At 41.1% G+C, this 24778-nt stretch overlaps 1 protein-coding gene across 1 annotated transcript in view; it reads right to left on the bottom strand.

Annotated features, from left to right (window-relative positions):
* Window positions 1–11028: 11028 nt before the first annotated feature.
* CNBD2 (cyclic nucleotide binding domain containing 2) overlaps window positions 11029–24778 on the bottom strand; it is a 37410-nt gene continuing 23660 nt past the window's right edge. Inside the window, exons 9-12 of the mRNA XM_004687228.2 lie at window positions 22940–23117; window positions 21035–21155; window positions 17809–17972; window positions 11029–11362 (exon numbers count right to left, since the gene is read on the bottom strand). Of these exons, the coding sequence (XP_004687285.1) occupies window positions 11047–11362; window positions 17809–17972; window positions 21035–21155; window positions 22940–23117 (779 nt within the window). The 3' untranslated portion in view covers window positions 11029–11046. The remainder of the gene's footprint in view (window positions 11363–17808; window positions 17973–21034; window positions 21156–22939; window positions 23118–24778) is intronic.

Raw genomic sequence — 24778 nt, forward strand, 5'->3', positions numbered from 1 at the left:
TAATTCATAGGAATGGTTGTATTGTTGGGAATGGAATTGTTAAGCTTTGTATGCTGACTGCTCCTTGGGGAAGGGTGGGAGGGGATGATAGAGAAAGTAATACAGAAAAAGAAGGTCTGTGCCCATGAGTCTTTAGACAGGTTCAGATGTCTAACTATTGTTCTACATGTGCTTTTTATCTATTATGGCTATATAAGCAAGTCCTAATGTCCAGAATATTTTAAAAGGTAAAGTAAAATAATCCCCTTATAAATACCTGTTTGTTAGTTTTTAGGAAGAACTATCTCTGGGCATGTCTTTGTTTAATCCACCTCTCAGCTGGATATAATAGGCCTTGGTTTAGTCAGAAGTGGAGGAGGAGAAAGGGAAAGGGAAGGGCTCATTGCTAGTATCCACATTTCTAGAAAGTAGTTTTAGATTTTAACAGTAGATTATAGTGTGTTTTTGTTAAGTACTTTCTGTTTATTGTGGACAAGATTCACTGTTTTGCAACATCTAAGCTCTTTAGATGTCCTGAGGTGACAATGTATGATAAAAAGTAGAGTTAGTGAATTAACTAGTTTGCAAATATTTTTTTTTTGTTATAGAAAAGAAACATCTTGGAGGTAGTCTTGTTAAACCATCTCTGAGCAATGTGTGTTAGGACTTGGTCAGTAAGTTGGCAATAGGCAGAAAGAAATATAGAGGAAGAGATTATGCAAAAGTGTTCATATTAAATTTGATTCTAACCATCAGTGTATGTGCAGCTCTTGAGTGTGCCTATAGGAAAGCATTGTTAAATAGTTCAGTTAACATACCTCCTTGATAATATTTTAGCAGGATAGATTGGATAATGAATTACCTTTAAAGCATTATACTTTGTATATTCTGTTGCTTTATGTCTCATCTTCAATTGAACATTAAGGGAATGCAGTATTTTGGTTATAATCCTGCCAGTATCTTTATCTTAAGGCATGTTGCCATTTTTGTCTTTATGAAATTTTTGTTGCCAAGAAAGGCAGGATCGCTTTTTTTTCCTTCCAGATTGAGTTGGTGTTGTGTATTCTTGGTTATCAAAATACTCGTAAAGCTTTGAAACTTTAAAATGGTAACTATTCATAGTATGTGGGAAAGCATGCTACATAACTATACAATCTTAATTACATAAAAGTGGGATTCTTAGTTATGTAGAAATACACACAGGACCTCAAAAGACGTCAAACTAAATTGCTTGTAATTATGGATGACTTTGTTCTTTGCTTGTTGTGCTTTTTAAGTTTTCCTATTATGCACATGTTAACTTTAAAAAAATAAATGTTACTTTAAAAACCTTCTAAAAAGTCTTCATTTTATGTAAAGTTAGTACACTCCACAGAACCCCAGTATTCATACCCTTCATGCCAAGTCTTTGCATTAATCTGTGATTTTGCCTCTTCAAGACACTTTCCATCACTTAAATGTTGGCTCCAGGGTGCTCAACATTGAACTTTGGTGAGTCCTGCTTGGTTCAAGCTGTTCCTTATATCTGTATTTCCCTTTCCATGCTTCCCACTTGGCGACACATCCTTTATCTGGCCAAAAATTTCTACATAGTCTTACCTGTTAGAACCCAACACCTCTGGAGCCAGAACCAAATGTCAGACATTAGGCCTTTTCCCTTGCAGCCCCCACTTGTTCTTGTGTGTGCAATGTACCTGTGTCATTGTTGCCTGAAAGCCTCAGACTGAGCACATGTGCACAGGCTTAAATCATCTCTGCAAAAGATGCAATACAGCACATTGGGTGCTTAGGAAGTGTATGTTGGAGACTAGCTCAACTTAATTGACTTGAGTTATATGGCATTACTGCTGTAGGTTACTAGTTGAAAAATACAGGCTTTCTAGACTGGAAGTTCATGTCACTGACCAAACCAAAGGTACAGGTCATATGAAGAACCACCCAATCCCATTATCAGGCATGGGAAAACATTCTTTAATGGAATACCAGCGTTCTTACTCCCAACTTTGAGATGAGGTTTAATAAATACTGGCCTCCAAATGTGAGGAGGTAGTATTTCTCATGAATCTGTGGGTGTTACTGGTGTAACCTAGGTGGGTTGAGAGCCAGTCCAATGCATGTTGACAATTTGTATATAATTGAAGAAATGTGCATTATGCATTTTGTCACCTCCGGATACTTCTGTAAGAGACAGCTGTTAGCTGACTGAGATGGGTTTTATGGAGGCAAATTGACCTCAAATCTCTGTCTTGGACAGAGAGAACCAGCTATCCAACTAAGTACATGCACTTGGATGTCTCCCAGTCTTGGACTAGGCTGCAAGTTCCAAATTCATCAGCTCCTAGAGATAAAAGCTGAAGAAAGGCTACTGCAATTTTAAGTTGGATTCATTCATAAAAATGTGAGGCTCATAAACAGATAAGAGACAAGCTCAGAAAAGCAACCCTGGGCCCCAGGGCAACCTAACCATCAGTGGACAGAAGAGGGAAGTGAGATGCAAGAAGAGACAGACCCCAATGGGGTCACACTTCATTGTTACAAATGTATTTGCAGAGAAAGAACTATACAGAGTTGAGGCTTCACTTCTAATCTATGCTAATTTGAGAAAAATACCAACTGACCCCATTTGGACCTCCGTCTCTTAATTTGTGAGGAGTTAATTCTGGCTGGTTTATGAGGTATTCTTTTCCAGATCAAATGCTAGGCTTTCAAAATGACAAGGTTCATCTGGCAGAAATAGGTCCAGAAGTTTCTAAATATCATTCTCTACTAAAAGAAATCAGGTCTTTGGAGAAATGGTTAGTTCTAGGGCTGCAACAGGGAAATTACAAGATCATCCTGGAATTTCCTCTTGTGGTAGAAAACCAAAGTACTCAGAGAATGATGGGGAAAATCAAAAAGACAATAGAAGCTACCTTCAAGTGGGCTTCCACTGGCCAATCTGACAATCTACATCAACATAGAATAATAGTAGCTTATAACAGTGAATTAAACAGGAAGCTGAGTCCAATTCTGTTATAAATTAATAAGTAAAAAGTATGACAAGGAATGGGCTATTTACATCATTTCAAAGTACCTCCACAAAGTACTTACTAATGGATTAAGACAGAATCAGCAGAATGAATAATCAAGTCTATGGAATGGTAGAAAATATTAGCAAATCATATAGGTGATCATTTAGAATGTATAAAGAACTCAACCCCAAAACAGAAAACAATCAACCTGATTTAGAAAATCAACAAAGGACTTAATAGATATTTTCCCAAAGATGTTATACAAATGGTTAACAAGCATATACAAAGATAAATCAACAATTACTCAACAGGGAGATACAAATCAAAGCAACAGAGATATCACCTCACATCTATTAGGATGGCTACTAACCAAAAACCAGAATAGCAAGGGTTGGCCAGCCAGAATGTGGAAAAATTAGAACCACTGGCCATGATTGGTGAGATTATAAAATGGTGCAACTGCGTGAAAAATTCTTTAAAAATCAAAACTAGAACTACCGTATGATCCCACAAGTCTATTTCTGTGTGTGTGTGAGTGTGTATATGTATGTGTGTGTATGTATATATATATATATATATAAATTTGAGAGCAGTGTCTCAGATACTGGCATACCTATATTCATAATGGCACTAATGACAAATACCAAGGGAGGAAACAATCCAAATGTTCATCAATAACAATCCAGTGTTCATGAATCAATAAACAGAATGTCATGTATACAAGCAATAGAATATTACTCAGCTTTAAAAAGGAAGGACATTCCATCACATGCTATAATATGGATGTATCACGAGGATATTGTACTAAATGAAATGTCGATCACAAAAAGACATACTGTATGATTGATTCCACATACATGAGTACTTAAAAGAGAGACAAAAAAAAAAAAATAGAATGTTGGTTACCAAGGACTGGTAGGAAAGGGAAAGGTGGAAGTGTTTAGTGAGTTTAGAATTTCAGATTTATGAGATGAAGAAGTTCTGAAGATCCTGTTGTACAACAATGCAAATAAAGTATATACCTAAAAATGGTTAAGATGTAAATTTAGTTTTTAAAAAATCTAACATACATACACAAACATACAGACTTATTTTTTTACACATAAATTTTCTTTAAACTTCTTGATTGAAGGCTTTATGGTACATAAAAGGTTTTATAAGTTGTTCTCAGCTTTGTTTACACTGACTTTAGTTGTATGTAGGTTTTCTTTTTAAAGATTTATTTATTTATGCATACAAGAACTGGGGCATGGGCCAGAGCTGTGGGGTGTGAGAGGGGTCACCAGAGACAGAGTGGGGAGCAGAACAGGCAGATGTACTGAATTACACTGCTGAAAGGAGCAGTGAGCAATGCAGGGGAAGTCTGCCGCACCATATAGGTCACCTCCCTGACCTGGGATCGAATTCATGCTGAAGTGGCTGCAGATACCTTCATAGTACTGGCTTTAAACCCTTGTGCCATCAGGTAAAGGCCCTGTATGTAGGTTTTCTATGCCCAAGATTGCTCAGTGGCTCTTGCCATTGTTTTGTTTTCTTTCAGGATGTAGGTGGGTACTGTCATTTAAAATCTTTTTTTTTTTAAGATTTATTTATTTATGCATACAGAATGGGGGTACAGGCCAGAGGTGCAGGGGCAGTGAGAGGATTCACTAGAGACAGAGTGGGGAGCAGAACAGGCCAACTGACAAAGTACACTGCTGAGGGGAGCAGCAGGCGGGTCAAGAGAGATCTGCTATGCCAAGTGGATCACCTCCGGGGCGGGCGAGGATGGAACTCATGCTAAAGTGGCTTTAGCTTCTTAGTTCTGCACTTTAACCTACTGCGCCACCAGGGAGGGCCTAAAATCTTATTTTTAATTCCTTCTCTGGCAGTTCTTTCCTGCATTCTTTGCTTTGCATAATTATATCTACAGTGGAACCAACATCATAAAGCTATCAAGAAAAACCCTCCTACTCAAACATCACATAAATCTTCTAATCTTACTAATTAACAAAAAAATGTCCAAGGCCAGCCAAAGCATATCCTAATGATCTATATAATATTGTACCCTTTGCAAAAGGGGATGCTTTCATCATCTAAAATTCCTAAGAGTTTCGGTATCCAGACTCACCTGGCTCAGGCACAGCGGCCATGGGGAACCCATACAGATTTTTAAAAATGGACTAGGCCCCTCCCTGATGGCACAGCACTATGAAGCTAGCTGCAACTACTTTAGCACAAGTTCGACCCCCAGCAGAGGAGGTGACCCACATGGCGCAGCAGACCATATCCTGCCTCACTCAATGCTCCCCTCAGCAGTGTACATTGTCAATCTGCCTGTTCTGCTCCCCACTCTGTGCATAAAGTGGCAAATAGCTCACAGTCTGACAACTGTTTTACCATCCAAAGCAGGATCTTGCTCTCCTCACCTGGCACAACACAAGAGTACCAAATAAAGAATCAGGTTCTCACTGCAATAGACAGGCTGTTGGTAAACATAAAGAAGTTTTTGATGATAGCAATGTTTAACCGTAAGGACCAGGGATTGTGGAAGGCTGAGAGGTGTTTTAAAAAATAAGGCTTGGAGCCAAATAGACTCAAGCTTAACTACTGACTTTTCTACCAAACCATCAGTATGAATGTGGATCAGTTACCTGTTTCTCGAAATTTAAAAAAACTGTCACATGGCCCTCCCTGGTGGCGCAGTGGGTTAAAGCACAGCACTAAGAAGCTAAAGCCACTTCCACATGAGTTCAATTCCCGCCTGCCCCGGAGGTGACCACATGGCGTGGCAGACCTCTCCAGACCCACCCGCTGCTCCCCTCAGCAGTGTACTTCCTAGATCTGACTGTTCTGCTCCCCAATTTTTCTCTGGTAAATCCTTTCAACACCCTTGCACCTCTGGCCTGTACCCCAGTTCTGTATGCATAAATAAATAAATCTAAAAAAAGAAGCAGCAGCATTCACAACAGCCAAAAGGTGACAGTAAACCACATGTCTGTCAACATGAATGGATAAAAAACTGGAACTATTAATAGAATGGAAATTCAGGTTTATAAAGGAAATTTGGAACATGTTACAAATGGATGATGCTTAAGAATATTATGCTAAGTGGTATAAGACGTTTAGAAAAAGACTTTTATCTAGTACTCAACATAGTCAAATCCATAGAAAGGGAAAAGAAGGATGGTGATTGCCAGAGTTAAGGAAAAAGAGAATGAAAGGTTACAGTTTAATGAGTACAAAGTTTCACTTTTGCAAGATGAGAAAGTTCTGCAGATGGATGTGGTAATGGCTGCACAACCACTGAATGTGAATGTGTTTAAGATCACTAAAGTATATACTTTAAAATGGCCTTAAGGGGGTAAATTTTATGTTATAGGCAATCTAGAGTTAAATTTTTTTTAGTTGCAAGAATAGTTCAAAGAGCTCCTAAGAACCCTTTACCCAAGTTTTGCCAATTGTCATTATTTTGCTATATTTGTTTTACTGTTCTAAATATGTACGTATTTCTATATCATTTCAAAGTAAATTGAAGGAATCACTTGCCTTCACTGTCAACAGTTTTGATGTAGAGCACTCCCTGGTGGCGCGCGGGGTTATGAAGCTATCTGCAGCCACTGCAGCATGAGTTCCATCCCTCTCAGGGAAGGGACCCACAAGGGCAGCAGACTTCTCCTGTCTTGTCCACTGCTCCCTCTCAGCAGTGTATGTCAGTCCATCTACCTGTTCTGTCCCCACTCTGTCTCTGGTGAATCCTCTCACCTCCTGCATCTCTGGCCTATACCCCAGCTCTTTATTTAAGAAATCTTTAAAAAAAGTTTCAGTGTATATCTATGAACAAGGAGATTATCTTATATAACCACAGTTCAATTACCAATTTAGGGACATTTAACATTAAGACAATGCAATGATCTCATCCACAGTTCATTTTCACGCTTCACCAAGGGTCTCATTAATCATTTTCTTCCTGACTATGATTTTCTGTAGGCTGTGGAAAGGCTTTGAAAGTAGGAAAACAGGTGAATGCAAAATAGGGGCACAGTCTGGAGTCCTGCACAGTGTGGGGTAGAGGGGGAAGCTGGAAGAGCATTTACTTGAACCTCAACTTTTACAACTGATAGTAGGTGAAGCTCCAGAAAAGGAACAAGCCTACTGAAAGTCACAAAGCACCTGCCACCTTCCCACTGCCCCCAACTCTGTCCCCAGAGCAAAAGTCCATAGTCTTCAGCAATCACTAAAAAACTTACTACAGATTTGCTTCTCAGTCACCTAGAAATGACTCCTCATTCTCATTGTGGGCGCTGAACCAGAGATTACAGATTCTGCAACTCAGGACCCTTATGGTTAAGTCCCTTAAGTACCCAAAGAGCAGTGGAATGGCCTCCAGTGACATTATCCTGCCAGATTTGCAGAGTGGTCCCATGTCACCCCTTAGCCTTCAATGGGAAGGTGAGATTTTACCATGAGTTATACAAAAAGAAAAGAGGTTTTAAAGAATGCTTTTGCTCCCAACCCCAAGATGGGATCTTAAATACTTCCTATAACAAATGCTGGAAATATCTTCTGTGTTTATTTCTCAAATGAGTTTTTTTCATCTTCCCCAAACAGTAGATGCTGTTAGTGCTGGGGGCTATATTTTTGGTCTGGGTGTGACTATGGATGACTGTGTGTATTTGCATATGGAAACCCATTCCTGCAGAGCTTCAGGGTTGTGTATACAGAATTTCCTTTTTGGAAAACAGGTGGCTCATTTAGGATAGATGAGTAAGGACTGTTACACAGCAACATTGACTGCCTGGGAGGGAGCTGTGAAAGCTCATGATTTCCTGGAACAAACACCTGGTAGCTAAGTGAGCTTACACAGGCCTTTGTCTCTTGGGGCCTCAGGCTCTTCACCTGTCAAACGGGATAATGCCACCAATTCATTGCCAGTGAATGCATTCAGGATAAGTGATAGCCCTCTGCAGAGTGCCTCACACAACACTTGGCTCACACCAGGCACTCAACACCTGAGCCCAGACCCTTCCCCCTCATTGCTTAAGTGGAGGATCACCATGGGCTGACACTTGCCTCTGGGTCCATTTGTTGCTGACATTTGTGCTGCGGAATATCATAAGTGCTCCTTCCACAAACCTCTCTCCTAAGTAAATCCAATTTTGTCCTCCCCAGCCTGATTCTGACCCCTATACTACATTGTAGATTGTATGTGGATACAGTGGAGGACAGTGGATGGCCAATGTGAGACAGTTGGATGGCTAATGTGCAAGCATCATTTGGATGCTTGCAGAGTGGAAGCTACAGCCTTTCACACATTATAAGCAACCACAGCCTCCTTCCCTCCCACATCATCCCATGCATTCACCTTTCAAACAGCACACAAGCATAGTAATTGCTTTGGAGACCTGATTGTGTTCTCTCCTCTAAGGCTGCTCCTTAATGTTCATAGCAACCATTTCATTTAGTGAAGAGTGTGGGGGTTATTGGTATGTCAGCTAGGCCCCTTCCACCCAACTCTCTCAGGGGTGACCTTTAGGACTAATTGTGAGGGTCCAGCCTTCCAAAGCCTCTGTCTCTTGTTCCCTTGAATGGATCATGATTTAAAAAAAAAAAAAAAAAGTGCTAATCTATTGAGCACTCCCTGTATACTTTACATGTATAACCCAAATATAACCGAGGCTCCATGCTGCCCACTCTTCATTTGGTGACTGAATTAAAAAACAGCAGTGATGAATACAATCATAATCAAGAACTATTCACTTGGTTTCTCAAGAAAATGACAAAGTAGAAATGCATGTCTCCTTCTTAAGTTCTGCTATTATATAGTGGCTACAAAAAGGCTTTGCTCTTTTCCTGCTTTCATCAAGATGTCCCAAAGCCCAGCCCCCACAGAATCTCTCCCCACACACACCAGGTTGCTCTTCTAGTCTATTTTTCACCAACTACTTCCTAGAAAATATGTTCTGCCTTCTGTTCTGGAAGTTTTTTCTCTCAATTTGCAGAAAATGGGACTCAAGGGTCTTGGCAAGTAAGATCCTCTACCTGACTATACATGTACTACCTTTTTAAATCCTCAACAGCCATTAAGTGGCAGAGCTGTGATCTGAACCCAGCGATCCTCAGATTCTATAGTCAGATGCTTAGCAAGATGATGCTCAGAAAGTAAGTGCTCAATAATAAGCTCCTTTCCCTTCTTTTTGTCATGTTATGTATGTTCAAGAAACTTCAAGAGCTCTCAGGGGTCAATGAACTATGGCCTGCAGACCAAATCTGGTTAACCATTTTTGTAAGTGAAGTTTGATTGCAACAGAGTCCCACCCATTTGCTTACATATTTTCGATAGCTGCTTTCACCATACAGAGTCGAGCAGGTACAACAAAAACTATATGGCCCACAAACTCCACAATTTTTATCACTTGGCCCTTATAGAATTTGCTGACCTCTGACCTACAGAATAAGGGACTAGAGTGTCTTATTCTCCTTTTGAACTGTGATGAGCAAGTGCTAATAAATAACAAGATTCTATACTACCACCTTGGAGTCATAGCTCTAAACAAAAAGGGGCCCCCCCTAAGTACAGTGAGTCAGACATCCCAACTTACCTGGTGCCGAAATAGTGTCACCATCTTTGTAGGTCATAGTCAGTCCTTCAAGGATTACTGCATGTCCCAGATTCCTCTGTGTTCTGAAGATATCAGGGAAGTATAGATGACTAAGTCCAATGTCTCATTTTATTCTTTCACATCCTCGCCTTCTTCTGATAGAAAAAAATCCATACTCCTCCTCCTCTTCTGCTATGCAACCTGAAAACAGTTTTCTTTTAGGATCAACAAATCAAACTAAAATACTGAATAAGTGTTTCAAACTCAACTTACCTTCTGCCCAGGAAAAACATCAATGGTGCCACTTGCTCATTTTGCCACTGGGGAAACCTGGATCCAGATAAAGAACTCAAGGAGCTCAAGGGGGTCCAGTGAGATGGAAAGAGAACCAGGATCTCCAGAGTTCCCAATGCCCAGCTTAGTGCTCAGGGGTTGCATCCTTCTCACCAGGAATGCAGTGTGAGAATGTGTGCATGGAGTGGGGGAGGACTCCGGTCTCTCCTGCTGGTCCCTGGCCAGCTCTTGTCCTGCTGCAGCTCCTCAGTACCAGGTTCCTCAGTGCTTCCAAAACTAAATGAAAGTGTTTCCCAAGTGAGACAGGTGTCTTGGCATTGACTCTGTGGTGCTGAGGCTGAACAGAGGCAGGAACCAGTTCTAGAATTACTGGAACCACCAACCAAGAGACCCAGCCCAAAGGTCCCAAAAGGGCCCTTTGTTACAAGTCTGCCTCCTCCCTTAGGCTGCTTATGCCTCCTCCCTGACCCAGGATGCCTGCTCCTATCATGCTGCCCATCTGTCTTTCTGGCTCCTTATGCCTCCCTCACAGTCGTGCCTCACTCAATCTCTGGCAACGCCCTCTGAGTCTGACAGAGGTGCTTGATGAGCATTGGCAAACAGCAGTATGTAGGCCCAACACAGCCCACGTATGTGTTTTGTTTGCTTAACACAGTATTTCAAAAACAATTTGAATTAGTTGCTCACATTTAAAAACCAATAGAACCATCTAAAATCCTGGGTTTCTTAATTCTCTTGAAAAAACTCAAGACTGGCAGAAGCATGGCTGCATTATTTCCTGGCCTGGTATCAACTGACTAGGGCTAAGGAGCAGCTGTTCCATTTGGATGGGGAACATGCACACAGGTCGCCATCACCCCCCATTGTCTTCCCGGTCCTGCCCTATACTCATTTATATTACCTTAGAAGACATTTGACTTTGCAAACTTAGTCTGGCTCCCTTTGAGGCTCCCAGCCAGTTCATCAGAAATGAGCCTCCCACCTTAACATCATCTCCAGTGATTAACCCATTCACATCCAGCCTCCTGACCACTTGCTCAACCTCACAAGTGTCAAGGGAGCTGGGCCCAAATATCTCTCCTGACCCACAGTTCAATTCCCAGGTGCCCATTTCAGATCCCACAATTCCCCTGGTGGTCATTCAGGAAACATGGTGGCCCACTCAACATAATTTATTTGTTCTAAACGAGGACCCCTGCATTCTTATACTGGGGCAGGACGTCTTGGATTTTGTACCGGGGTGCTGAGATGGCTTGGACAATCCTTAATGGGGGTAGGTATTTCTGGGGTGCCATAAAAGTGGGATAATGTTCAGGCTTCTTCTCCAGGTAATGCAAGTTCAGGACCAGAGACTTGGGGTTATAGATCGATTTCTTCTTGAGTCGGATTGGGATGAATGGTGGAGATTGGCGAGGTGCTACCAGTAGCCGCACCAGGTCCTTCCGAAAGATATTCCAGCTGTTCTCCTCAAGGAATTTCTGGCACATATCTTCATCACTGAAGGTAAGCACAGATGCTGAGTTTCCCATGCCAGCTCCACCTTGGCCCCCTACCGCTCCTGCTTTGCCTCTTACCACTAGTTTCAGTCCTTCAACACAGTGTGCCCTCCTCCTCTGGGCCTCTTCCCAGACTCTATTCTCTGCCTCCTTTACCCTCTCACAACTTTCTTCCCTCACACTTGCACTGTGGCTACCATGAGCCATGTGTAGCTAACCTGTAACTGAGTGTACTCAGTTTGAATTGGAGGTGTGTTGTGAGTATAAAACACCCAGCAGATTGCAAAGACTTAATACAAAAAAGAACATAGGCTATATCACTAATAATTTTTTTTTAAAGATTTATTTATTTGTACATACAGAACCGGGGTACAGGCTAGAGGCTCAGGGGCGGTGAGAGGCTTCACCAGAGACAGAGTGGGGAGCAGAACAGGCAGATCGACGAAGCACACTGCTGATGGGAGCAGCGGGTGGGTCAGGAGAGGTCTGCCACACCATGTGGTCACCTCCGGGGCAGGCGGGAATCGAACTCATGCGGAAGTGGCCCTAGCTTCTCAGTGCAGTGCTTTAACCCGCTGCGCCACCAGGGAGGGCCATCACTAATAATTTTTATGTTGCTTACATGTTGAAATGATATTTTAGATATACTGAGTGCAATGAATATATTATTAAAATTGATTTCACCCACTTCTTATTACTTGTTATAATCTGACTCCTGAAATCTTAAATTACATGTATGATTATTAGCTATCAAGGAAATGCATATCAAAACCACAATGGGATGCCCACTAGAATGGCTATCATTAAAAAGATAGATAAAGGCCCTCCCTGGTGGTGCAGCAGTTAAAGCACAGCACTAGGAAGCTAAAGCCACTTCAGCAAGTTTGATCCCCACCCAGGAGGTGATCCACATGGCGCCTGACCCGCCCGCTGCTCCCCTCAGCAGTGTACTTCGTAGATCTACCTGTTCTGCTCCCCACTCTTTCTCTGGTGAATCCTCTCACTGCCCCTGCACCTCTGGCCTGTACCCCAGTTCTGTATGCATTAATAGATAAATCTTTAAAAAAAAATAGATAAGCACAAGTGTGGATGAGGATATGGACACACTGGAGTAAGGGTCCCAGCACAATGTTGATGAGAATGTAAACTGGCTCAGCTGCTTTGAAAAACAGTGTGGTAGTTGCTCAAAGGATTAAACAGAGTTAACTTGTGACCCAGCAATTTCATTCTTACAATGAAAATATACACCCACACAAAAACTTGTACAGCAGGTCCTCAAATAACATCATTTCATTCAACAGCTTTTCATTATAAAGTTGATGAGAAAAAAAAATCAATTCCCAACCAGGGCTACTATGTGAGTTTGCACATTCTTCCCATGTCTGTGTGGGTTTTCTCCAAGTATTCTGATTTCCTCCCACATCCTAAAGATGTGCATGTTATGTTAACTGGCATGTCTAAATTTTCCTAGTGAGAGAGAGAGCCCTGCAATGGCAGAATGGTCTGTGCAAGAATGGTCTGTGCAGGCTCTGAGCAGCGTGGATAGGCTCCAGATGCCCATGACCCTGGATTTAGTGTGTTGTAGAATGAATGTTCAACATTAGAACTGTTTTGGGTCTTTACTTAGAAGGTTGATGGTGTTTTGAGATCACAAATATGTCAAAAAGAATTTAAATCTTGCTTCTATCAATTAGTCTAAGGTAAAATTTGTTTTTTTATATGTGGTTTTCCTTAAAGCTAGTTTCCAAGAAACTATCAGTAATATTAAGTGAAGACTTGCTGTGCATGAATATTCATACACAAAATAGACAAAAAGTAGAAACAACCCAAATGGATAAAGAGCTCTAGAGACATGTGATAGAATATTTGGCCATAAAAAGGAATAAGGTCCCACTCCTAGGTATCTACTCAAAAGACACAAAAACACTGATTCAAAAAGATACCTGTACCCCCATGTTCATTTCTGCTTATTTACAATTGGAAAGACATGGAAACAACCCAAATGCCTAAAAGTGGAAGACTGGATTAAAAAGCTGTGGTACACACATCAAAAATGGGGGGGTGGGGAGGGGAGTGCACAGAATTATGGTGATAGCACACGGGTGACTTGGTGATGGGAAACTCGCGGGGATTACAATTGAGATGGGAAAAAAATGTACAAAATGATGTAAAAATACACTTTTGTAAAATAAAAAAAAAAAGATGCCCACAACCTGCCCACACTCACCTATGGAGGCAAACCTAACACAGCACTAACAAATTTGGACATTTTTCTGGTCAGATTCTATTAACTAAGACAAAGTCTGCCTTAATCTGTAGAGATCAACTCAATTTTAAAAAGTTGGGGTGGGGTGTGACAGAATGGTCTACCAGCTGGTCCTGGTGGTGTTAGCAGTGTGTTAAAGTCAGCTCCTACCAGTTCATGATTCCTTGATTGTTAATGATGTGCATCTCTTCTTAACTCCATGTTCAGATACATCTAGTTAGTAACTTGACTTTGACCATCAACAAATATTATAAATCAGTTATCTTTAACCTCCGGGAGAGCTGGTTATTTTTAAAGATTTATTTTATTTATTTATACATATAACAACTGGGGTACAGGCCAGAGGCTGGAGGGATACACCAGAGATAGTGGGGAGCAGAACAGGCAGATTGACTTAAATACACTGCTGAGGGGAGCAGTGGGCAAGACAGGAGAGGTCTGCTGCACCATGTGGGTCATCTCACTGACTGGGGATGGAACTTATGCTGCAGTGGCTGCCGATAGCTGCATAGTGCTAAGACTAACCCCTTGTACTACCAGGAAGGTCCTGGAAAGTTGATTATTAAGCATTCACTAGCACACCACTGGTTAGTTGCCAATGGAAAAATTCCATTACCTCCCACTTTCATACATACAAAATAAAATAACAACAGCTAACTCTGACTTAGCGTCCACCACATGCCAGGCACCTTACATAGGCTAAGCCATCCATCCTCACAAACACCCCATTCCAGAAACATGAAAATTGGGACTTGCAGAGGCTAAGGAACTCACCAAAACCTAGGAACAGGTAGAAGGCTGCAAATCCTTAGGGGATTTTTTTCTTCTTTTTGACCCAGAGTCCAAGTTAAGGCAGACAAATTCCATGTCATGTCCTAATGCTGATGGCCGTGGTGACTTCTATTCTACTTCTTTACTAAATAGGGTAGCTCTTCTAAAGACCTCAACTTCACGGAACGGTATGAGTTCCAATCCCTGGCCTTACTTGAACTGAGTTACCTAGGTCCTTACAGGCTGTAAAAATACATGATACTCTAAAACTTCCACCACCACCCCCATGCCCACCCCTGCTGGGCAATTCCAGCACTAAACAATACTCTGTGCTTTACTTTTTAGAGTCCTCTTCATTTTGGTCCTTGGGGTAGGGAGAGCTCCCTTCTTTCTTGTGAACTCAGCTATTCATTATATTATTTCTATCATATCCTGTATTTTGAAGGGGCAGAGGTTTTAAGTTATCTAGCCTGTGGCATTCATTGGACAGTTCTCTCTGCCACTGACTGTGTAATCTTCAGGATGTCATATCCCCTTTCTTGGGTCTAACAGTCCTCAATTAAAATGGAAAGAACTGGAACTAGTAATGGCTATGTTTTCTGCCTGCTTTAGCAGTCTGGAAAACCATGAGTTCAACAATTAATGAATAAGAGAATTCTGTGTGTCAGCATTATAGGTGATTGCAGCAAAGTGCTGACTGGTAGCACAGATTCCGAGTGCCCAAACATCTGCCACCCTCCAGTCTGTGCAAACCTCTTCTGAATTTCAATTCAACAAACACTAACAGATGCCCATCATGTGCCAGGAATTATGCAAGGAGCTAAAGCCCCTTAAAGTCTTTTTCAAATAGGTGACTCGAAATAGCCATTTTTCATATTGCCAATACACAGAAGTCAGAGGACTGTGGCATCTTTGAACTACAATGAAACACCATCATTTCCCAACTTTTTTGTTCCCTTAAAATTGCCCCAGTTTGGGCCATATCTGTAAATCATCTATTCTTTAACTCACTAATGACATTTTTCTTAAACCTATTTAGTTCTTTTACTTAAATGTTTACTGTGGTTCCATTCTAAGCAACAAGATCTGTTGAATTGTGGGCTTAGTAAACTTAGTCATGTTGTTTTCCTAATTCTCACTAAAATAAGTACATAGTTATTAAAACTAAAAATGTTGATGTATGTGCCAGCTAAAATAATCTCATAATTTGTTAGATTATGTTTCATACTTTGGAAAATACTGATCTAGTCTAATTTTCTTATTTTGCAGATTGGAGTCTGAAGCCAAGAAGGAGCTGCCTTATCCAAGATCATGCAGATCCTACATCGAATTCTGTCATATGCTTAGTGGACCTGGGTGAAGTGATTCTACAGATCTGTTTGCTGTCACACCTCTTTCTCTACTGAATCGCTACTGGAATCATTCATTTCCCACACCTGCCAACAAAGCTATGTTTGATCACAATATCATTACAAGTAAAGAAAAAGGGAAAGCTGCAAAATCATATAATCAGTATAATCTCTATTATAAATTTTTACATGCCAAAAAATAAAAGAAAATCTTGTATAAGTCCATGTGTACCCCCCAAAAAAAATTCTAAAAGAAAATATACAAAATGCTGATTTGTGATTGTTGGAGCCAAATAAATGATCTTGGTTTTCACCTCCAAGCAAGAATTTAACGTGGCCTGATTTGGGTTTCACTAAGAGCACAAAATACAAGATGGATATGACTGAGGAGGAAATTGAAGCACTATTTACAATAGCCAATTGTGGAAACTATCCAAGTGTCTGAGGACAGATGGATTAAAAAGACAGGATATGGGCCTCCCTGGGAGCCTCAGGGTTAAGTCTCAGTGTTACCACTGCAATGGCCTGAGTCCATCCCTGGCCAGGGAGCTGACCCACATGGCACAACAGACCTCGCCTGCCTTACCCCCACTGCTCCCGTTAGCAGTGTGTTTCAGTGGATCCACATGTTCTGCTCCCCATTCTGGTGAATCCTTTCTCCTACCCACTATACATACCTCTGGCTACACCTAAGTTCTACACAAAATAAAAGAATTAAAAATTTTTTTTTTAAAAAAGAAAGATGAGGCCCTCCCTGGTGGTGCAGTGGGTTAAAGCACAGCACTGAGAATCTAAAGCCGCTTCTGCATGAGTTCGATTCCCGCCTGCCCCGGAGGTGACCACATGGTGTGGTAGACCTCTCCTGGCCCACCCGCTGTTCCCCTCAGCAGTGTACTTCCTCGATCTACCTGTTCTGTTCCCCATTCTGTCTCTGGTGAAGCCTCTCACCGCCCCTGAGCCTCTGGCCTGTACCCCAGTTCTGTATGCACAAATAAATAAATCTTTAAAAAAAAAAAAAGATGAAATCTTGACATTTTCAACAGCATGAATAAACTTTGAGGGAATAATGCTAAGTGAAATAAGTGAGGAGAAAGATAAATGCCAAAACTAATTAAACAAACACAACAAAAGCAAATCAAATCCTTAGATTCCATCAACAAAAAGGTGGTTGCAAGAGGGGAAAGGCAGGTGCCTGGGCAGGGAGAGAACAGCCCTGTAGTAGATGATGATATGGACAAATTTGGTAGAAAGTGTAGTGAGAAATACACAGTTGCTGAGGTGAGAGGTATACACTTGAAACCTATACAGTTCAATAAATTAAAGTTACCTTAATAAAAAGATAGTTTCCCCTAAATATGAAACAATGTATACTCATTAGAGAAACAAACAGAATACATAACTATAATCAGAAAGTCTTTTAGTTCCACCTTCCAGAAAGAATGACTATTATCAATTTGACACCACAGCTATTCTCACTGTTACTTATTTCTAGATTTTCTGCATATGTTTTACAAAGGCAGTCATATATATATATACAATTTTTACCCTGTCTTTTTTCATGTATCATTTTATCAACTATTTACCTTCCTTCTATAAAGTTATTAAACTTAAGGGTTTTTTGTGTTTTTTTTTTTTTAAATAAAGCAGGCAATACATTCTGTCAAGGAAATGTACCACAACTTTCTAAACCATCTTCTTAGAATGATATGTATGATAAGGTATTGGGTTTTTTTTTTTTTCCACTATTGTGAATATGGCTGCTATGAACATCTTTGTATGCATGTAGCTTTCCCCATAATATAGTTATATGAAGATTAATCTGCCTGTGAACCATTGCTTCTAGGAATGTCTAGGAGCAGTTTTATAGTCTGTGAAACACAAAGCTAAAATTAATACCAGAAGCACTAAGCCAATTTACAATACACCAACAACCACCAGTTTCAGAATTAGGAATAACTACCCACATTAGAATTAGGGATTATCTTTACTTTTTCTTTACTAAAATAACAAGCAAAAAGGTTCATCTGATCTGAAGGGGGTTATGCCCTTTCGTTCACTGACCTGGGGTACTGGATCTGTAACTTGGACAATTTTTCTGTAACCTCGCCGTCAATCAGTTCACAAAACTTTTTTTTCCTCATCCGTATCACCTCAGATCCCAGGCTCACAAGGATCAAGGGACGCAGGTCATGTTGGACCTCTGGAAGAAGGATCTGGTGAAGGCCCTAGAGAAAAGAATTCCCAGAATGTCGAACCTTAGAGATCATCCCTCCTACCAGTAGATTTTCTACATGGGAAAATGAGGCCCCAAGTAGGAGTTCACTTCTTTCCTTGACCAGCTTTGAGACCTCTGAGACCAGCTCTGAGACCTCTGCCTGTTCCCTTGAGAAGATGGTTCCTAGAAAAAAAATGTGGTTTTCTCTACTCCAGGACCCTCTGCTGTTTTCAGGTTTTCTGCTCCCAAGGATGAGGGAGCAAACTACTAAGTGAATAGTCAGAGCTGTTATCATCCATTATCTACAAATGAAGCCAAGGTCTGGAAAGCTGGTAGGACAGAATTTTGCCAAAGGCATATCCACAGGCATCCTCTTCAAAGGGGTCATGTTAGCAAATATTTGTTAGAGGAGTTTTAGGTGTTGTGCCTGCCTGACAAAATAAGCAGTCGGGTCCTTGCTCTAAGCAACCCCACCACATCCCCAAAGCTTTCCAAGACACTCCAGAAAAGGACAAGTTCCCTTTTCTAGCACTGTAGGCCTTCTACAATACAGAACCTCTTGATCCGTTTTAGACTCTTTCCCTCTTATTTTAAACAACCTCCCACTTCCATCACTTTCACCAAACTGGACTTTCTGCCCTCAGGTGCCTCTATGCTACCCATGTGTGAGTGGCCCCCAATTTCTCAGCCTTACCCTGTGAAGCTGCATTCACAGAACTCAGGCAGTCTGTGTTTTGACCTAAGCACCACATTCTGAAATACTGACAAATTGCAGCATAGTGGACAGTGAAAAAGCTGGAAATGACATCACATGAAGACTAGCTAGAGGAATGAAGGATGTTCTGCCCAAATAAGAAAATAATTAACAGGACATTGGCACTGTCACTGACTCTATAAATGTTGAATGGAAACCAAAACAAAACAGCATACCTAAAATATCTTAGGCATCTTCACATGGCAAGAAAGCTGATTTTGGCTTCTTAGAGGTGGGGCTGGGTGAAGGAAGAGCTAGTTAAAAGCTGCAGGAGAAGACCTTCCCTGGTGGAGCTATGGAGCTATCCACAGTCACTGCAGCACAGGTTTGTTCCCTGGCCAGGGAGGTGACCCACTTGGCACAGAAGACCTTTCTTGTCCAGCCTCCCACCTAATCTTTAAAAATAAATAAAAGCTGCAGGAGAAATATAAAGGGAAAAAATAAAAGGAAAAACAACTCTGGAAAAGTCAGAGTTTTACTTAACAAAAGGAAGAGCTTCCTAAGAGTTTAAAAATTGTTCCACTAATGCTGACTGAGGGCTGGACCTAAGATCTGGGACTCCTACATTATGCAGGGCTAAACTTCCCTCTCCAAAGACACACAATCCAGTAAAGCAGGAACATTAAAAGCCTATCACACCAAGGGGTAAGTAGGTTACAAAGCCCCTTGAAATTCTGAACACCCGAGTGAGCATGGCCAGGGAGCAGCCTCCCGATTACAGTGACAACACAGGGGGTCAGAAAACAGAGCTCCCCAAGTAGACAGAGGTCCACTGACACTGTCCACAGACAGTCTTCGTACCCACCTACCTCCAGTCTCTCCCACAAAGCTCAACACAAAAATCAACTCATAGACATACTTGTTTCATCCATACATCTTCTTCTACCATTGCATGATTTTAATATACATTTTAGAAGAGTTTATACTTACAGAAAAACTGAGAAAATAAGAGTTCCCATATATCCCAAGTAACTAGCTTCCTATTACTAACATCTTAAATTCATGATACTTTTGCTACAATTAATGAACCAATATTGACACACTGTTATTAACTACATTATTATGCTGTTGTCAATTCAACATATTATTTAGATTCTCTATTTTTACCCAATGGCCTTTTTCTATTCCACAGTCCTATCCAGGATATAGTAATTTTTTTTTTGTTAAAGGTTTACTTTATCTATGCATACAAGAACTGGGATATAGGCCAGAAATGCAGAGGGTGGGAGGTGGAGTGGAATGAGAGGATTCGAGGGTTCACCAGAGACAGAGTGGGCAGCAGAACAAGCAGATGTACTGAAATACACTGCTGAGGGGAGCAGTGGACCAGACAGAAGAGATCTGCTGTGCCCTGTGGGTTAGCTCCCTGGGCAGGGATTGAATTCATGCTGTGGTGACTGGAGATAGCTTGACAGTGCTTAGACTTAACTCCTGTACCACCAGGGAAGCCCAGGACACAGTACTTGTAACTGTCATGTCTCTTTAGGCTTCTTTTAACTGTGTCAGTTTTTCAGACTTTGTTCATGGTGAACTTGACAGTTTTGAAGAGTAACTGGTCAGGCATTATGTAGGATGCCCTTCTATTAGAATTTGAGTTTTGTCTCACAACCAGGATGAGTAATTGGGAAGATGACCACAGAGGTAAAGAGACATTTTCACCAAATTATATCAAGAGTGCATTCCATCAACATGATTTATTACTGTTGATGTTGGCCTTGATCACCTGGCTGTGATGTTGTTTCTTAGGTTTCTCTACTATAAAGTTATCCTTCACCCTCCCCATACTATACTCTCTGAAAGGAAATCATGTGCAGCCCACACCTAAGGTGCAGGGGTTACACACCCTCTCCCTTACGACAGAGTATTTACATAAATTATTTGGAATTCTTCTGTGTGAGACATTTTTCTCTTTTCCTCTACTTATTAGTTTATTCATTAATTATTATGTCAGTATGTACTCATGGGTGTTTGTTTTCTACTTTGGGCTATAATCTAATACAATCTCATTTTGTTACTCAAATTATTCCTGCTTTGGCCATTGAGAGCTCTTTCAGTTGGCCTCTGTGTCCCTTTGGTATGCCTGTCCCCATCAACATTGGATTCCCCCCACCCCAACACATCCTTACTTCATAGCACTACAAAATTTCCAAGGCTCATTTCATGTATTTCCTGCCTCACCCTAAAATAAATCATTTCCCAAGAAGTCTTTATTCCTTTTATTGAAAAAGGATGATTTAAAGTCTTTATTCTCATTACTTAACACACCTAGTCCATCACATTACACATTATATTGTGAACAGGGCTCAGTGCACACTTACCATGCTTTCTCCCTGCTCTACAGTGTGGATCTTCATGTAGGCCCCCACTACAGCAGCCTTTGGGATCTGGCCATACTTGGTATTAACCATGGGACATTTGATTGGTTGAAGATGCCTGGATCTGAAATTTGACAATTTATTAAAGAGAATTCATCTGTAACAATCATGAGGTCCTAAATTATCAGTCCCAACTCTACTGCATATTGAGATTGCCTTTCCCTGGAGCATTCACACCTGTCTCAGAAAGTGAGAAAACTTAATATTAAGTCCTGGGAAATACTTTGTCAGGAACTGGAGAAGTTTATTCGGAGGAGACCTAGGAAAGGGAGGGAGAATGCCCCTTTAAAAACCTTAAGTAGAAGCATTAGCCATTGGTCTACCTCAGGTAAGCCAGGATTTCTGTGTGAGAAGGAATTTCTAACAGTAGAGCTGTCCAAATGGAACAGACAGTTTTGACAGAGTGAGCTCTGTCCTTCTGGACAGAACAGAAGCAGGGACTTTTTTCTTGATAGGAAGACAGAAAAGAGACAGATTTATTTGTTTGTTTAAAGAGGCAAGTTTCCCCTGTGGACTACGTACTTTGTGGCAGAGTTGATTTTACACAAGCAACCCTGTTGTGCTTTTTTTGGTCTAGGACAAAGGATAAACTAAGCTATTAGGATGAGAGGCAGGGAAAAGATGATGTATCAGCTGAGAATAGAACTGGACTCACCTAACACATAAGTGAGAGAGGTTTCCATTATCATCCTGTAAGATGTGATCTGGTGCACACCCCCTGCATGGCTTTTGTTTTCACTTCTGGGTTCAACCTGTCCCTCATCCTTTACTGATTTACAGCAGAAAAATAGGGTTGTTTCATTTTCAAAAGAACTTAAATTGGGAATATTCATCAGGGGCAAAAACAGCTCAGAAGTCAAGAGATGCTCATTATGGAGACCTGGAAATGTTAATGGGCAAAGGATTCCAGTGAAGTAGCAGATGGGCAACATGGAGATTGTGGCTCTGAGGTTATAATTTGTATCACTGTGATATTTTAACTTTATATTTAATGGAGAGAAGTGGTGTGTCATGTTGCCAGCTGGTGCCAATTCAGTGTTCTTTCCTGCCCCTCAGCCTCTCTGGTAAAGGCATAAGTGCAGCCCTAGTGATGCCCCCACCTCCTTCCTGTCATGACTGTGGTATCAGATAAAACTGAGTGCTAGCAAGCTGCTTGAATTTGAACCCTGGTTCTGCCACTTCTTTACTGCGTGACCCTGAACACTATAATCTCTCTCTGTAACTTGGTTTTCTCCCCTGAAAAACAGGAGTGATAATAGCTGTACTTAGTTCATGAAGCTATTGTAAAGATTAAATTAGATAATCCAGCATCAAACACAGAGGTAGCATTCCATAAATGTTAACTACAAAGTTAACATTTCACTTAATTGCAGGCTCACAGTCACCCCAAGATTTAGGCACTACTATTCATAGACAAGGAAACTAAAGCTTAGAAAGGCTAAATCCCTTGTCTATAGAAGCAGAGCTAAAATAAGCAGTGAAGCCAAGATTTAAAACTGCATTGAAAGGACTCAAAATCCAGGGTGTTACCTACTACTACACTTAAATGGGTAGAATTTTCTGAAGGAATTCAGAGTCAAAAAGGCTCAGTGACACACAAACAGAGCATCAGAGTTAGAAGATCTCTCTTCCTCAAATGGAAGCAGCTGTCCACCTGCATGGCCCTTTGGGCTACAAAGAAAGCAGAACCCTCTTCAGGCCTGCCTTTTACAAACACCCCAGCCTTTGGAGTTGCCTACATCTGTCCTCTCTGCCCCTTCCCTGACTCTGTGACATACTGCTCTACAAATTATGCTCTCCTTTTCAATCGGAATCTGGACCCTTCTATCTGTCATGAGCTTAGCTTACTTGATCTTTGAGCCCAAGGCTCTTGGGAGATTATTTCCTGTGGCTTTATCATCCATATTGTAACATGTCCCTTCTTTCTCCCAGGATTTCTGGAGATGCAGAAGTTTCAGAGAGCTAAAGTCCTGCTGAGGATAGGATTTGATCTTGAAGTTCTTGAATCTTTCTTTAGAAGAAGGTTCTGTTAGAGAAAGCACAGGAAAACGCATTACTGGGTCTTTGCACATGTAAGGTTAGGGTATGGTGGTGTTAGGCGGCATATCACAGTCACCTACCTGGCTAGTCTAGTAATTTTAAAAGAATGGAAAAAAGAGAAAAGAAAACAAAACCACTATGACTTCCATGTATTGCCAGGTCCTAATCTTTAGACTTTATCCCATTACATAGCAACAAGTATCACTGGCCTCATTTAAGAGATAAAATGAACAGAAGAGAGTTTAAGTCACACAGGAAAGGGCTGTTACTACTTGGATCCACAACAAATAAAACTCAGCTTTTATGAAATATAGATCCAAAGACAAGAAAAAATTTTAATTAAAATAAATTTTAAAAGTCCAGAAGTAAAAAGGAAGCATATATCTGAACTTCTGCTTCGAGTCAAATGGAGTAACAGAAACTAGATTTACTATCCTACCTGAAACTACTGAAACACTGGAATATATGAAGAAAGTGGTTTTCAAGCCATTGGGCATCAGACCACAAAGAACAATCATTCCTGCAAGATAGAAAACAAATGAATTGAGCACTTCCATTGCCCCAGTTCACTGCCTGGACATTTTCTGGGCCATGGTGCTGGGAGGGGAAATCCAGGTAGAAATACAGCAATTTCTCTAAATTAATAGGAAGGAATTGAGAGTCTGAGGAGGAAAAGCAGCTAGAATTTACAAAGCACAACACTAGGGAGGAGAGAGCTGCAAAAAAGAGAACTCTGAAGGTCTTCCAAGAGTCTTTGCAGTCGCAACTGAATATGAGCAGCATTTGTGTTATGAATATCAGTAATGGGCAGCCTTTAAGATGGTCCCAGTGTGCTCTAGGTCCTGGTGTAAAATCCTCCCCTTATGTAAAATCTTCTCATTAAGTTGAACTGGACTCCAGCAAATAGAATGTAGCAGAAATGATGAGGTATCACTTCTGAGATTAGGTTAGAAAGAGAGTGACTTCCATTTTGGGCACACTCTGTGTTCTCTCTCCCTCTCATGAAGGAAAGCTGCCATGAGTGAATGGGACCTATAGAGACAACGATGATGACAGGACTGAAGCTTGCAAATGGCAATGCCAGCGAGCTTGGAAGTTGTTCCTTCTGGCTAAGCTTTCAGATGAGACTACAAGCTGGCAGATAGCTATGACCTCAGGAGAACTTGAGCTAGAGGCACCCAGTTAAGTCATCGGCAAATTTCTGACCCATATAAACTGAGAGATAAAAGTGTTTATTGTGGGCTCTTACTGGTGGCAAACAGGTTAAAGCACAGCATTATGAAGTGATCCGCTGCCACTGCAGCACATGTTCAATCCTCAGGCCAGGGAGGTGACCCACATGGTGTGGCAGACCTCTCTTGATCTGCCCGCTGCTCCCTCAGCAGTGTACTTCAGTAGATCTGCCTGTTCTGCTCCACTCTGTCTCTAGTGAATCCTCTCACCTCCCAGCATCTCTGGCCTATATCCCAGTTCTTGTATGCATAAATAAATAAATCTTTAAAAAAAAGTGTTCATTGTTTTAAGTTACCAAGCTTTAAGGTAACTTATTACATATTAACAGACATTAACATACTACCTATGGCTGAGGAAAGAACCATCTAAATTGATCAGAGCTCATGCAGGGCCAGCAACAGTTTCTGTTCCAAT

The sequence above is a fragment of the Condylura cristata genome, unplaced genomic scaffold (genome assembly GCF_000260355.1).
Source record: "Condylura cristata isolate star-nosed mole 26May11 unplaced genomic scaffold, ConCri1.0 scaffold00022, whole genome shotgun sequence".
Lineage (NCBI taxonomy): Eukaryota > Metazoa > Chordata > Mammalia > Eulipotyphla > Talpidae > Condylura > Condylura cristata.